Below are 14,943 nucleotides of genomic sequence, written 5' to 3'. Positions count from 1 at the left end.
TCAACTAGCCACAAAACGACATGACCCACTATCACTCGTATCCTTACATACAGACGAGGAAGGACACCACTTTGATTGGGACAACACATCCATCCTAGGACAAGCCAAACAGAGACACGCACGAGAATTCCTAGAAGCATGGCATTCCAACCGGAACTCCATCAACAAACACATTGATTTGGAGCCAATCTACCATCCTCTGAGAAAAAGAACAGGAAATGACATCACCAACGCAGGAAATGACATCACCAACCCAAGGAAACCTGAACAGATAAATAGAAAGCGGGACATAACACCAGCGCTTCGTCGGAGGCTCACTGATGATGTTACCTAGAATGGTGACGAAACATCTGGGGACAAACCTTACAGCTCAGTGAACCAGCTTACTTCTCGAACACAATAAAGACCCACTCTCTTGTGGACTGAGAGGACGAGAGTGCTGTCTTGGAGGTGAAAGGAGGACGTCGGGTTGGCTGTGCACCCTTGCAACCAGTGGATCTTAATGCTGGCTTCGGCCTAACGCTGGTTCAGGAGAGCAGCTAACCTGCAACGATGGCTGCGGCAAGTGCTCGTGCCCCAGGTCAGGGGGTCCGGAACACCATCCGTGTTTCTGTAAAGAAGGTGGATGAAGGTGCACCTGTGGACCGCACCTTCTTCGTGAAGAGGGTCCTGTTGGACTGTTGTGGGTTCGCTGCTGCGGACATTTACTGCCTGCAGGATTTCCCCGGAGGAGGTTTTTACGATGTGACCTTCCGGAGTGCCAAGCTTTGCGAGCGCTTCCTGGAGGTTTTCAAGGAGAAAGGAGGTGAGGGCCCCCTCTCTGTATTGACCGCTGTCCCACTGTTTGTGATGCCAGCGCAGAGGAGCCGTATGGTGACTGTACACATGTACAACCCGCATGTGCCAGCAGTTGATGTCCTGACCTTCCTCGGAAGGTATGTGAAGGTGGAAGGGGACCTAACTGACATGGTGGACCCCTTTGGCATCTGGACGAGTAAGAGGCAGGTCAAGGTGACGCTGAGGATGGGCGCAGACGGGAATGTCGCACACCCACCGTCCAGCTTCGCGATCGGCGGGAGCAGGGGCTACCTGACCTATGCAGGGCAACCTAAAGTCTGCCATGCCTGCGGTAGGTCAGGTCACATGGCGGCCGACTGCAAAGTCACCATCTGCAGGAACTGCAGGGAGGAGGGACACCTTGCAAAGGTTTTCCCACGAGAGAGAAGCTGCAACCTTTGCGGGGAAGCGGGCCACTTCTATAGGGGAAATGGGGAAATGCGGGGCCAGCCCCCCCGGAGGAGAGGAAGGCACCAGGGCCCAGCAAGGACCCCACTAATGTGCAGGAGGGCCAGGCCGTGCAGGAGGGCCCAGCCCTGCAGGATGGGCCCGAGGCCAGCAAAGCACCCCTGCAGGCTCCGATCCCCCCCGACAACCCGGAGCCAATGGAGGCGGCGACAGGTGACCCAGGGGAGTGGACAACAGTCCAGAAAGCGAGGAGGAAGGTGCGTCGACGGGCCCAGGAACCGCAACAATCAGGAGGGAAGAGGCAGCTACAGGGGGGCTATAAGAGCTCCTCTGACGAGGAGGATTCGGAGAGGGCCCACCCGAAGCAGAAGTTAAAGGTCTCGAGGGGGAAGGAAAGCAGCACCCCGCTTCCAGGCGATGGGAGGCGTCCTGAGGCTCACTCCGACACCCAGTCAAGTGCCGCTGGAGCACTGGAGGGCCCCCCGGAACTTACAGGCGGGAAGGAGGAAACAGCACGTCCCCAGCCTGATCCAGAGCCAGGCCCTCCTGCCTCCGCACCCCTGACGGGGGGATGCCACCCGGAAGGCAGCACAGATGGTTTCCTGAGCCCAGAGAGCGTCCAGCAGTTAGCCCGGGCAATGGGCATGAAGGGACAGATGGAGGGGCTGGACCTTGGACTTGGGGAGGGTACTGCGGTCACTGCCCACAATGGGGGTACGAATTGCGAGCATTAATGTGCGCAGCGTCAAGTCAACCGCGAGACGTGTGTCCACGTCGGCCTACCTGACCACCATCAAGGCGGACCTCCTGTTTCTGCAGGAGTGCGGGATACCGCACCTCGGCAGGTACGGGAAATGGTCCGGCGCCTGGACTTGTGGGCCTTCGATCTGGTCGGGGGGTAACGACTGTCGCTCCTCGGGCCTGGCTATTCTGCTGCGGGGGCACAACTTCACCATCTCTCAAGTTCAGGAGGTGGTGGGGGGGCGCCTCCTAGTGGCTGACATCACCTACAGGAACGCTCCCCTGAGGCTGATCAACGTGTACGCCCCAGTGGTACAGAGTGAGCGGTTGGCCGTCCTGCAGCGGCTTCCACCCTTGCTGGCTACGTCCAGGCCGGTCATCCTAGGCGGAGACTTCAACTGCATCATCGATGCAGATGGAAGATCCGGCGTGGGGACAGTGGGTGGGGGGATTCAACTGGACGTCACGTCCAGATTCCTGATGGGCACGGTGAAGGACGCCAAGCTGCTCGACGTCTTCAGCACCCCTGCAGACGGAGCACAGCAGAGGTACACCTGGTCGCGGCCAGACGGGTCTATCCGCTCAAGGATAGACTTCCTGTTTGTGTCACGGACGTTCTCGGTCAGATCCACTGGTGTCGAGCCGGTGTTCTTCTCTGACCACTGCCTCCTGTTGGCCGACTGTCACTTACAGGACGACCAGCCGGCCGGCAAGGGGACGTGGAAGCTCAACACGACTCTGTTGACCCCAGAGAACGTCGAGGAGCTTAAGAGGGAGTACACCGGTTGGAGAACTGTGAAACCCCTCTTTGAGTCTCCAGGCGACTGGTGGGAGACGGTGAAGGAGAACATCAAGAGGTTCTTTGTCCTCAAGGGTGTTCAGAAGGCAAGAGAGAGGCGGGGAAAGCTGTCACGACTCCAGAAAAGGGTGCAGAACCTGCTCCTTCTGCAGTCGATGGGGGTCGATGTCACGGAGGACCTCCGCGAGGTGAGGGGCCAGCAAGCCTCGCTCTTCGCCGCGGAGGCCTCCAGGATAATCTTCCGGTCCAGGGTCCGCTCCGTGGAGCAGGACGAGACGTGCTCGCGTTTCTTCTTTCAGAAGGTGCACAAAGAGAGCTCTGTGCTTAGCCGGCTGAAGGAGGACGACGGCTCGGTGACGTCGTCTCGGCCCGACGTTTTGAGGATCAGCAGATCCTTCTATGCCGGACTGTACGACACGAAGCCCACGGACAGCACGGCCTCTGAGTCGTTCCTGTCGTCTATCACGGAGGTCTTAGACGACGGCACGAGGGAGTGGCTGGACCGGCCGATATCACTGGACGAGCTGGTCAGAGCCCTCAAGTCCTTGCAGAGGAATAGGACTCCCGGAAGTGATGGCTTACCGGTCGAGCTGTATTCTGCTCTGTGGGGCCTGGTCGGCCAGGACCTGCTGGAGGTGTACGATAGTGCGCTTCGGGCAGGGGAAATGTGCAAGTCCATGAGGAAGGGCATCATCACCCTCATTTACAAGAGGAAGGGGGAGAGGGAAGAAATTAAGAATTGGCGTCCCATTTCACTTTTGAACGTGGATTACAAAATCCTGGCCAAGGTCATTGCCAACCGGGTCAGGTCTGTCCTGGAGTCGGTGATTCACCCTGACCAAACCTGTGCTGTGCCGGGCAGGAAGATCGCTGAGAGCCTCGCGCTCATCAGGGATACGATCGCCTACGTACAGGACAGGTGGGTGGACACCTGCCTCGTCACCCTGGACCAGGAGAAGGCCTTCGACAGGGTCTCTCATGCTTACATGAGGGACGTCCTCTCCAAATTGGGGTTCGGGGAGGGCATCCGCAATTGGATCCGGCTGCTCTACGCCAACATCATTAGCGCAGTCTCGATCAACGGGTGGGAATCAGACAGTTTTCCTGTTAGATCTGGAGTCAGGCAGGGCTGCCCGCTCTCTCCTGCCTTGTTCGTGTGCTGTGTGGAGCCCTTCGCCGCCTCCATCAGGAAGGACGTGAGCCTGAAGGGCGTGACTATCCCAGGCAGCGGAGGCCTTCAGGTCAAGACCTCCCTGTACATGGATGATGTCGCCGTCTTCTGCACCGATCGTCGGTCGGTGAGTAGGCTGTTGGACATCTGCGGCCAGTTTGAACTGGCCTCGGGTGCCAAAGTCAATAGGGGTAAGAGCGAGGTCATGTTCTTCAGGAACTGGGACGACCGCTCCTTCATCCCCTTCACCGTCAGGACAGACTACCTGAAGGTGCTGGGTGTTTGGTTTGGTGGAGCTGGGGCATGCACTAAGACTTGGGAGGAGCGTATCTCCAAATTTAAGCAGAAGCTGGGCAGGTGGACGCTCCGGTCCCTCTCCATCGCGGGTAAGAACCTGGTTGTCAGGTGTGAGGGGCTTTCGGTACTGTTGTATGTGGCGCAGGCCTGGCCTATTACCTGGACCTGCGCCGCTGCGGTCACCCGGGCCATCTTCCACTTCATTTGGGGGTCGAGGATGGACCGGGTCCGCAGAGATACCATGTACAAAGACCTGGGAAATGGGGGAAAGGGCGTACCGAACGCCACCCTCGCCCTGACGGCTACCTTTGTGTGTGGCTGCATCAAGCTGTGCGTAGATCCTCAGTACGCAAACACCAAGTGTCACTACTTACTGAGGTTCTACCTGTCCCCGGTGTTGCGAAGGATGGGCCTGGCCTCGTTGCCGCGGAACGCTCCGAGTAGTTGGACCGTTCCGTACCACCTGTCCTTCGTGGAGAAATTTTTGAAAGGAAACACCTTTGACCACAAGGCCGTCAGGCAGTGGTCAGCACGTAGTATCCTCAGGACCCTTCGGGAAAAGGAGAGGGTGGATCCCGTCGTGTGGTTCCCCATGCAGACTGCCAAAGTCGTTTGGCAGAATGCCTCATCGCCAGAACTTTCAAACAAGCACAAGGACGTTGCTTGGCTGGCGGTGAGAGGGGCTCTGCCAGTGAGATCCTTTATGCATGCCCGGAATCTCTGCACCACCGCACGCTGCCCTCGAGGTGGCTGCGGGGGGGACGAGACTGTTGATCACCTCCTTCTGGAGTGTGCCTATGCGCAGGAGGTCTGGAGGGGGATGCAGTGGTATTTGTCGAGGTTCGTCCCGAGCAGCTCCGTGACGCGGGACTCCGTGCTCTACGGGCTGTTTCCGGGGACGCACACCGAGACCAACATCAGCTGCGCCTGGAGGACCATCAATGCGGTGAAGGACGCTCTTTGGTCTGCCCGCAACTTGCTGGTCTGCCAGCTGAAAGAACTGACCCCGACCGAGTGTTGCAGACTGGCGCACTCCAAGGTCCAGGGCTACGTGCTGAGGGACGCGCTAAAGCTTGGGGCAGCCGCCGCCAAGGCGCGGTGGGGAAAGACCACCGTATGAGCCCCCTCGTCCAGAAAAGGGAAAAGAATCCTATCTGGTAACTGGGCCCAGCTGGCGCCTTCCCCAACTGGTCAGGGGACCAACTGGGACTGTGCGGGGTGACGACTGCCGGGGCGGTTTCTTTGCTTTGTTTTTTTTTTCTGTTTTTTTTTCCTTTAGTTGGTGTACGTACCCCCGGGTAACCCGGAGTGGCTTGCATGACTGGGTAGGTGTATAAATGTTTTATTTTTTGTACATTCTATGAATAAAGTATATTTTTTCAAATAAAAAAAAAGGTGACAAAACATCTGAAAACTAACCTTCCAGCTCAGCGAGCAAACTCACATCCAGAAGGGTCTAGGCCCGAAACGTCAGCTTTTGTGCTCCTGAGATGCTGCTTGGCCTGCTGTGTTCAGCCAGCTTCACACTTTGTTACCTTGTATACCTTGCTATCTGAGTTTCTCCAGCATTTCATTTTTATTTACCTTCAGTCTGCACACCCCACCAAAAAAATTACTCAACAAGACGTTGAGGATTGACATTATGGAGGTTTATAAAATCATGAGAGGCATTGATAAGGTGAATAACAAAGGTCTTTTCTCTGGGGTGGAGGACTTCAAAACTAGAGGGCATATATTTAAGGTGAGAGGACCTGAGGAAGGACAACTTTTTCCACCCAGGGGGTGGTTCGAATATGGAGTGAACTGCCAGAGGAAGTTATTGCAGGCTCATTAAAGATGAGCTGGATTGAATAGTTTCTGTCTTGATCAATCAGGGTTGTAAAAATGTGATTGGAAGTTGGGAAAGGAAAGACCCTGGCCATAACACACAAATTTGGAAGTGGACTGGAATGCCATCAGTCAAACAGAAGGCTCACTGTACAAGGCAAAATAAAGTTTTTGCCAGCTGCCCATTCCCACGGTCACATTGTGCCATCTGTCACCTGTTATTACTTCTGCCGGCTGCACGCTCTTGTGAGATCTCTCTGTACGTTTGACTTGCTGGTGCCCAGTAGGCTGGCCATTGCTAGTTTCACCTCAAATGTAGGGATTATTCCAAGCAAGTGCTGGGCGAATTCTGAATTTTGTTGTCTTATTTCAATAATAACCTGATGCCAAGCACAAGCTAAACTCATAATACAGATTCAAATATCATATTTACATGCTCCTCTTAGGGGCGTTGGATTTAGGAGAAGCAGCAGGCCAGTTGGCCCTTTGAGATTGTTCCACCATTCAATAAGATGAGCAATTTCCTTCCCTAAAAGGCATCAGTTTATTAGATTACAACAGTTTAGTAGATTACAACAATTGATGATTATTGACATGGCCATCATTTGTTTCATGTGTCATTACTGATGACTAGCTTTTATGTTACAGATTTATTAACCAAATTCAGGTTTCTCCACCTGCTGTGATGTAATGTGAACTTGTGCTCCCAGAGCATTACCCTGTGACTAGTTAGCACTGGACTACTAGAATATTGATATTATAACCAAGCCATCATCCACCCTGACTCCCACTTTGATAGTTAATTTAAAATTGTGCCATTCGTTTGCGTGGCTAGGTTTGGAATATATTCATAAAATTGAGCACTTTGTCAAGTCTCTGGGATTTTGCTGAACAAAATGGTAGCACGTTGGCTCAGTGGTTAGCACTACAGCCTCACAGCACTAGGGACCTGGGTTCAATTCTCACCTCGAGCGACTGTCTGTGTGGAGTTTGAACATTCTCCCGGTGTCTGCGTGGGTTTCCTCTGGGTGCTCCGGTTTCCTCCCACAGTCCAGAGATGTGCAGGCTAGGTGGTTTGGCCATGCTAAATTGCCCGTAGTGTTCAGGGGTGTGTGGATTATAGGGGGATGGGTCTGGGTGGGATGCTTCAAGGGGCAGTGTGGACTTTTTGGGCCAAAGGGCCTGTTTCCACACTGTAGGGAATCTAATTTAATCAAAAGATTTACCAATTTAAGCTTAATTGCAAAAGAAGAATTGCCAACACAAGGGAAAATAATTTTGCGTTAGGGTCTGGAGTGCACTGCCTGAGACTATGGTGGAGGCATGGTTAATCACAGCTTTCAAAAAGTAATTGAAGGGAAAACAATGACACAGCTGTAGTGAAAGGACAGAGTGAATAGCTGCAGAGCAGCCTAGATAAGCCAGACAAACATCTGTATTTTTGGTAGTACATTTGGGAGTGTTAGTATAAAAGAGGAGCTGTAAAATGATTATAGCATAGATGGCCATTCGACCCATTGTGACCATGTCTGTTCACCAAGAGACTAACTCTCCTGGTACCGACTGGGTCAGGAGATGCCTACAGGAAGAGCATCAGAAAGATCCTACACACCCCAACACACTCATCACACAACCCGACATCAGGAACACGTCAGAACTCACCACAAGACTCCTACGACTGCTGGGCATCAGAATGGCACACAAATCCACATCTACACTACAACAAGTGCTCACCCAAACTAAAGACCCACTCCTCACCATGGCTAGGGTCAGTGTCATCTACAAGATCCCCTGCAGAGACTGCGGGAAACACCACATCACACAAACAGGAAGGAAACTAAGAACAAGAGTACATGAGCACCAACTGACTACAAAAAGACACGGCCAATACTCACTCATCTCACCCCACATGAACGAGGAGAACCACAACTTGGACTGGGACAACACCAAGATCCTGGGACAGGCTAGGCAGAGACAAGCACGAGAATTCCTGGAAGCATGGCACTCCACGAAGCATGCTATTAATAAACACATTGAACTCAACCCCATATACATTCCACTACGGATGAAAACCGGAAGTGAGGCAATCCATTGCAACGGACCCCAGAGTTTAAAAACCAGACAGGAAATCACACCGACACATCATCAGAGGCTGCACTGAGCCTGTCACCAAGCTCGGTAACGAAACGCCTGCGGAACAACAAACCAGCTCAGCGAGCCAACCAACCTCAACACCCACAACCCAAGCTACAGATCTACTCCAAAACCTCAGTGAAAAGCTTTGTTTACAAGTGGTACAGGCAGATCACAGCAAACAAAGGATGTGCAGATCCAAAAAACTTAGAGGCATGAAGGTTACATTGCACGTTATATTATTTGAGGCGATAGTCCATTCAACATTCTGATAACAGCCAGAAAGAAGCTGTTCTTGAACCTGCTCATGCATGTGTTCAGGCTTCTGTATCTTCTGCCTGACAGAAGAGGCTGTAGGAGGTCATTACCAGGGTGCGATGGGTCTTTAATGTTGGCTGCCTTTCCATCGGCAGCAAGTGTGTAAATGGGGTCGGCTTCCGTGAAGGTCTGAGCTGTGCATACCACCTTCTGTAGTTTCTTACGGTCCTGGGCAGAGCTGTTGCCATACCAGGCTGTTACGCACCCGGACAGTTTGCTTTCCGTGGCACATCTGTGGAAGTTGGTGAGGGACCTAATTGACATGCCAAGTTTCCTGAGCCACCTGAGACCTGAGAGGTCTTCCTGACTGTCACATTTACGTGCGCAGCCCAAGATGAGTCGTCGGTTATCACTGCTCTGAGCAACTTGATGTTCTTCACTCTTTCGGCCTCGGATGTAGATGGGGGCGTATTCTCCTCCTTTCTTTCTGAATTCGATGATCAGTTGTTTAGTTTTGCCGATGTTGAGAGACAGCTTGTTTCCGTTGTACCACGTCACCAAGCTGTCTGTTTCCCTTCTTTATTTTGACTCGTTAGATTATCTGTCCCACTATGGTGTTGTTGTCAACAAACTTGTAGCTGGCATTTGTTTGGAATTTGGCAATGCAGTCATAGATTTACAGGAAGTACAGTAAGGACGCATACTTTGGGGCCTCCAGTGTTGAGTGTTAATGTGGAGAAGGTGCGGTTACCTATCTTCACTGATTGTGGCCTGCGTGTCGGAAAGCTGAGGATCCAGTTGCAGAGGGCAGAGCCATGACCAAGGTCACACAGCCTTGAGATCACTCTAGTAGAAGATAATGGTGTTGAAGGCAGAGCTGTAAATTCCTCTTGCAACTGGTCCTTCTACTTTTTTATATGTCGTCTGCAAATTTGACAACGGTACATTTACTTCTTTCCTCCAAGTCATTACTATATGTTGTAAGGTCCCAGCATGATCGCTGTAGAACCCCACACTACTGTGGGCTTGGAGTCACATGGAGGCCCGAACAGATAAGGATGGCAGATTTCCTTTCCTAAAAGGCATTAGTGAGCGCTGCAAAGGGTCTTTTACAACAACTGACCATGGTTGCATGATTGCCATTAGGCTAGCATTTTATTCCAGATTGATCAACATGCAACTTAAGACGAACTGCAATGTGGTTGACTCTTACCTGACTTCAGCAATGGCTGAGTGAGACCCTCAGCTGAAATGTAATGAGGGAAGGCAGCAAATACACTGGCCTTAATGGCAATACTCGTATCCCATTAAAGAATGACATAAACAGTCAATGTTGGTGGTAGCATTGAGAAAGAAATGGGATAGACGTGACATGTAAATTTATCCCCAAGAATCTTCTGGATAAGTCAAGCACAAGCGCAACATACTAATGAAAAATTATTGCAAAAGTAGAATTGACCAATTGACAAAACTGTTCCTTTTGGCTGGTTCCCTCTTGCAATTGTAGCTCACCTGAAGGAACACTGGAGAGAAACTGCCTATAATTAGAGCAGTGACTAATGAGAATGTAAGTGGCAGCAATAAGTAAGACTGCTGAACTTAAGGAAACAGTCTAGACAGAGGGAAATTAATCAAAACTTTGGGACACAGGAAGGGAGGGGAGATGGGAAGGATGCTGATGATACTGAGGTGAGTGAGACTGGTGAAGTTGGATGCTGGGGAATTGAGGCAGCCAGCATGTGCACAGCAAAGGTGGTGAGCCATGAAGTCTAGGAGGAGGGCACGTGAGTCTGCAAAGTGGAGCTGCGAATGGGAGAGGAGGGGCTCAAGACTTTGGAATCCAAATGGGGAGAGAGCTGCAAAGGTAAGGAAGATGGGTGCCAAAGTGATGTTGAAAAGCTGTAATGGTTAAGACTTGGGCTGAAAACGGGACAGCATTTAGTAAACCTGTCAACAAAGGCATTTTCCAATTGGAAACCAGGAATACTTGGAAGTCACTGGGGTAATTACTTGCAAATGAATGTGAAGTCTCTAGTTTAAGACTTGATAAGTTCAGGAGCTACGATGTGGAGAAAGACATAATGGATACTATTGTCATTAATGCTATAACAATTTGAGGAATTTAATAATGAGTTTAATCTCAAAGATTTGCATGTGTGTGATACCACATCGTGGTTATGTAAATTAGTTGAGGTGCAGTGCTTGTATTTGAGACTAACATGCAATCATTTTGTTGTATTTACTAAGACAGTGCTTTTTATGACCATGGGTCAGTTCAAAGTCAGTGTGATACTTTGGAATGAAGGAAGTTTTAATGAGTAAGTGATCTATTAATTTAAGGGAGTATAGGGCTGAGGAGCATAATTTAAAAATTAGAACCAGGGTTTTTCAGGGGTGCAATTAAGAGACATTTCTACTTACACAGGCTCTGGTCAGGCCACATTTGGAGTTATGGTGCAGTTTTGGGCCCCATACGTCACAAAAGATGTACTGGCGCTGGAGAAAGTGGGAGAATGGGGTTGAGAAATTTATCAGCCGTGATTTAATGTCAGAGGAGGTTCATGAGAATGGTCCCAGGAAAGAAAAGCTTAACATATGAGGAGCGTTTGAGGACTCTGTGTCTATACTCGATGGAGTTTAGAAGGATGAGAGGTGGATCTAATTGAAACTTACAGAATACTGAATGGCCTGGACAGGGTGGATGTTAAAAAGATGTTTCCATTGGTAGGAGAAACTAGGGCCTGAGGGCACAGCCTTAGAGTAAAGGGAAGTCCTTTTAGATCAAAGATAAGGAGAAACTTATTGAGCAAGAGACTGGTGAATCAATGGAATTCACTGCGACAGAAGGCTGTGGAGGCCAGGGCATTGAGTACATTTAAGATTGAGATGGACAGGTTTTTAATTGTCAAAGGCATCAAGGGTTATGGGGAGAAAGTGGGAGAATGGGGTTGAGAAATTTATCAGCCGTGATTTAATGGCAGAGCAGACTCAAGGCTGAATTGCCTCACTTCTGCTCCTATATCTTATGGCCTAATGGATTGTACAAATTTGGAATTCAGTAAACTGTACAAAGCACGTGCCAGTTAGTTTTTAAAAAATCTTTTGTTAACTTGCACCTGTTGTCTTGTGCCAATTTAAATATTGTGGTGTATAGGTAATCAAGGCATCCCTTGTGTGGCTTTTTAAGTTTAATGCACCAGTGATAATGTTTGGGGATATTGATGCATTAGAAAATTCCCTCATACATCAACAGAAATACGGAAGCTATTCTTACTATATTTACTCCATCTCTATCTCATAGAGTCATAAAGCACAGAAACAGACTCTTCAGTGCAACTCATCAGCACCGACCAGCCCTCGCAATCTGACCTAGTCCCATGCATTTTGCCTATTATCCCTATAAACTGTTCCTATTCATATACCCATCCAGATTCCTTTTAAATGTTGTAATTGTACCCACCTCCACCACTTCCTCTGGCAGCTCGTTCCATATAGACACCACCCTGGTTTGAAACAATTACCACTTCGGACCTTATTATATCTTTTCCCTCTCACCTTAAACCCATGTCCTCTAGTTTTGGACTCCGTTAACCCTCAGAGGTAGACCGTGGCTATTCATCCTAACCATGCCTGTCATGATTTTATAAACCTCTATAACGTCATCCCTCAGTCTCCGGTGCTCCATGGAAAAAAGCCCCAGCCTATTTCAACCTCTCCCTATAGCTCAAACACTCCAGTCCCAGCAACATCCTTGGAAATCTTTTCTGCACCCTTTCAAGTTTGACGATATCCTCCTTCGAAGGGTAACCAGAATTATTCCAAGTATTCCAAAGGTGGCCTCCTCAATATCCTGTACAACCTCAACATGACATCCTGACTCCTATACACAGTGTTATGATCAATGAAAGCAAGCAGGCCAAATGCCTCCTTCACCATGCCGACTACATGCAAGTCCACTTTCAAGGAACTATGCATCTGCACCTTAAGGCCTGTTTATTCAGCAACACTCCCCAGCGCCCTATCTTTACTGTATAAGTCTTCCCTGGTTTGTCTTATCAAAATGCAACATATATCTATCAAGATATGCCTGAAATGTTGCTAATGTGCCTGCTTCCATCACCTCCACTGGCACTGTGGTCCCAGGCACCCTCTGTGTGTGAAAAAATTTTCCTGCACTTCTCCCTTAAACTTTCCCTCTCTCATCTTGAACCTGTGCCCTCTTGAGGTTGACCTTTCTGCCCTGGGAAAAATTCTCTGACCAACCACCTTATCTGTCCCTCCCAATTTTGTAGATTTTCGGGCGCTCCTCAGCTTCTGTTTCCAGTTAGAACAATCTGAGTTTATTCAACCTCTTCTCATAACTAAAACGCTTGAGACCTGGCAACATCCTGCCAGAGAAGGTAAGGGCCGCATGGTGGCTCAGTGGTTAGCACTGCTGCCTCACAGCGCCAGGGACCTGGGTTTGGTTCCACCCTCGGGTGACTGTGTGGAGTTTGCACATCCTCCCCGTGTCTGCGTGGGTTTCCTCCAGGTGCTCCAGTTTCCTCCTGCAGTCCGAAGATGTGCAGGCTACATGGCTGGGCCATGCTAAATTGCCCGTAGTTTTCAGGCATGTGTAGATTGGGCGGGTTATGGGGGATGGTTCTGGGTGGGATGCTCTGAGGGTCAGTGTGGACTTGTTGGGCCCAAGGGCCTGTTTCCACACCGTAGGGATTCTATGACCTAAACCTTCTCTGATCCCTCTCCAACGCATTCCAAGTCCTTCTGGTAGTGTGACGACCAGAATTGTACGCAATATTCCAAATATGGCCTAACTGAGGTTTTGTACAGCTGTAACATACTTTTATATTTGATATCCTGGCCAATGAAAGCAAGGTTGCCGTATGCCGCTGTGACCAATTTATCCACCTACTTTTGTGGATCTGTGGACTTATACGCCCAGATCCTTCTGTAAATCAATGCTCCTGAGGGTTCTGCCATTTATTGTTTAATTAACACCTGACTTTGATCTTCCAGAATGCATCACCGCACATTTGTCCAGATTAAACTCCATCTGCCGTTTCTCTGCTAAATCCCACTGTATCCTTTGACAATCCTCGTCACTCCTCCCGTTTTGGTGTCACCTGCAAACTTACTAATCAGACCACCAACATTTTCCTCCAGATCAGTTATTTCTTTAAGACAACAAAGATCCTAGTACTGATCCCTGCAGAACATCACTAGTTACTGATCTCCGTACTGCAAAGCACCCTTCCGCCACTCTTCTCTGTCTTCTCTGACCTGGACAGTTTTGTATCCATCAAGCCAGCTGACCCCAGATCCCAGAGACTCTACCTTCTATTCCAGTATGCCATGAGGTACCTTATCAAATGCCTTACTAAAGTCCATGTAAATAATATCTACTGCCCTACCTTCATCAAACATTCTTGTCACCTCCTCAAAAAACTCAATCAACCTACATTGCACATTGCTCAGTTTTAACACTAACTCCATTTTTTCTCCTTGCTTCTAGTTGTGTCCAGTTGTTACCATGCCAACTGTAATACCAGAAGCCTTTAAAAGTCTCAGCAGGAGCCCAGGCCTGCAAGTATGGACCATCGAGGTAAGAACATCAAGTGGAGCTTGGTTCATAATGTCCACAACACCTTCCTGAAAATAGCTGCCATTGGCACAGTTTACAGGCAGACCCTTTACTTTATGGATTCTGGCGTAATTTTAAGTTCAATTAATAAATCTCAATTACACAATAATTTAAGTGATGCTGACCGTGACAACTATCAATAATTGTCCATAAAATCCACCTGGTTCATAAAGTCCTTTTAGGGAATGACGTCTGCTGCCCTTATGCAGTCTAGTCTATGTGTACTGGACCAACAGCAATGATCTATCAAGACTCTCAGTTCAAGGGCAGTTAGGGATGGACAACAAATGCTGAACTGTCCAGAAGAATATATCACATACAGATCACATACCAAATATAAATTCAGTCATTAATATAAGGGTATTCAGACATGCCATAAATCAGCTTCCCTGTAATTGTGACTATCAGTGATCCCATTTCATTGTAATCTCATGCTCTTGTAATCACATCGCTCCATAATTGCATTCCTTGTAGTCAAGTTGTCTTGTAATAGTCGTCCTGTCTAGTGATGTCCCATTCAAATCATCATCACCACCACATAATGATCACTCCCTGTTGTAATCCTCTTGTCAAAATCCCAATGCTTTGTTCTGTCCCTACAGAGATCGCCTGAATGGTTATCATCCTGCAGCAGATCTGATCTTACTCTGTAGGAATCCATGCCTGAAATACTATCTCTGAGACTGGGAACTCCAGATGCTAGATAATCTGAGATAACAAAGTGTAGAGATGGATGAACACAGCAGGCCAAGCAGCATCTTAGGAGCAGGAATGCTGACGTTTCAGGCCTAGACCCTTCTTCAGACCCTGCCGTGTTCATCTAGCTCTACG

At 49.4% G+C, this 14,943-nt stretch overlaps 1 protein-coding gene across 5 annotated transcripts in view; it reads left to right on the top strand.

Moving 5' to 3' along the window:
* The window catches only part of vill (villin-like), a 158,400-nt gene that overhangs the window by 95,771 nt on the left and 47,686 nt on the right, over window positions 1-14,943 (top strand). For all 5 annotated transcript variants that reach the window (XM_048558282.2, XM_048558267.2, XM_048558290.2 and 2 more), the window contains exon 2: window positions 13,984-14,073. In XM_048558282.2, coding sequence (XP_048414239.1) covers window positions 14,002-14,073 — 72 coding nt within the window. In that variant the 5' untranslated portion in view covers window positions 13,984-14,001. The remainder of the gene's footprint in view (window positions 1-13,983; window positions 14,074-14,943) is intronic.

The sequence above is a fragment of the Stegostoma tigrinum genome, chromosome 2 (genome assembly GCF_030684315.1).
Source record: "Stegostoma tigrinum isolate sSteTig4 chromosome 2, sSteTig4.hap1, whole genome shotgun sequence".
Classification (NCBI taxonomy): domain Eukaryota; kingdom Metazoa; phylum Chordata; class Chondrichthyes; order Orectolobiformes; family Stegostomatidae; genus Stegostoma; species Stegostoma tigrinum.
Note: the sequence above shows the minus strand (reverse complement) of the source record. Positions and strands in the feature narration are given on the sequence as shown.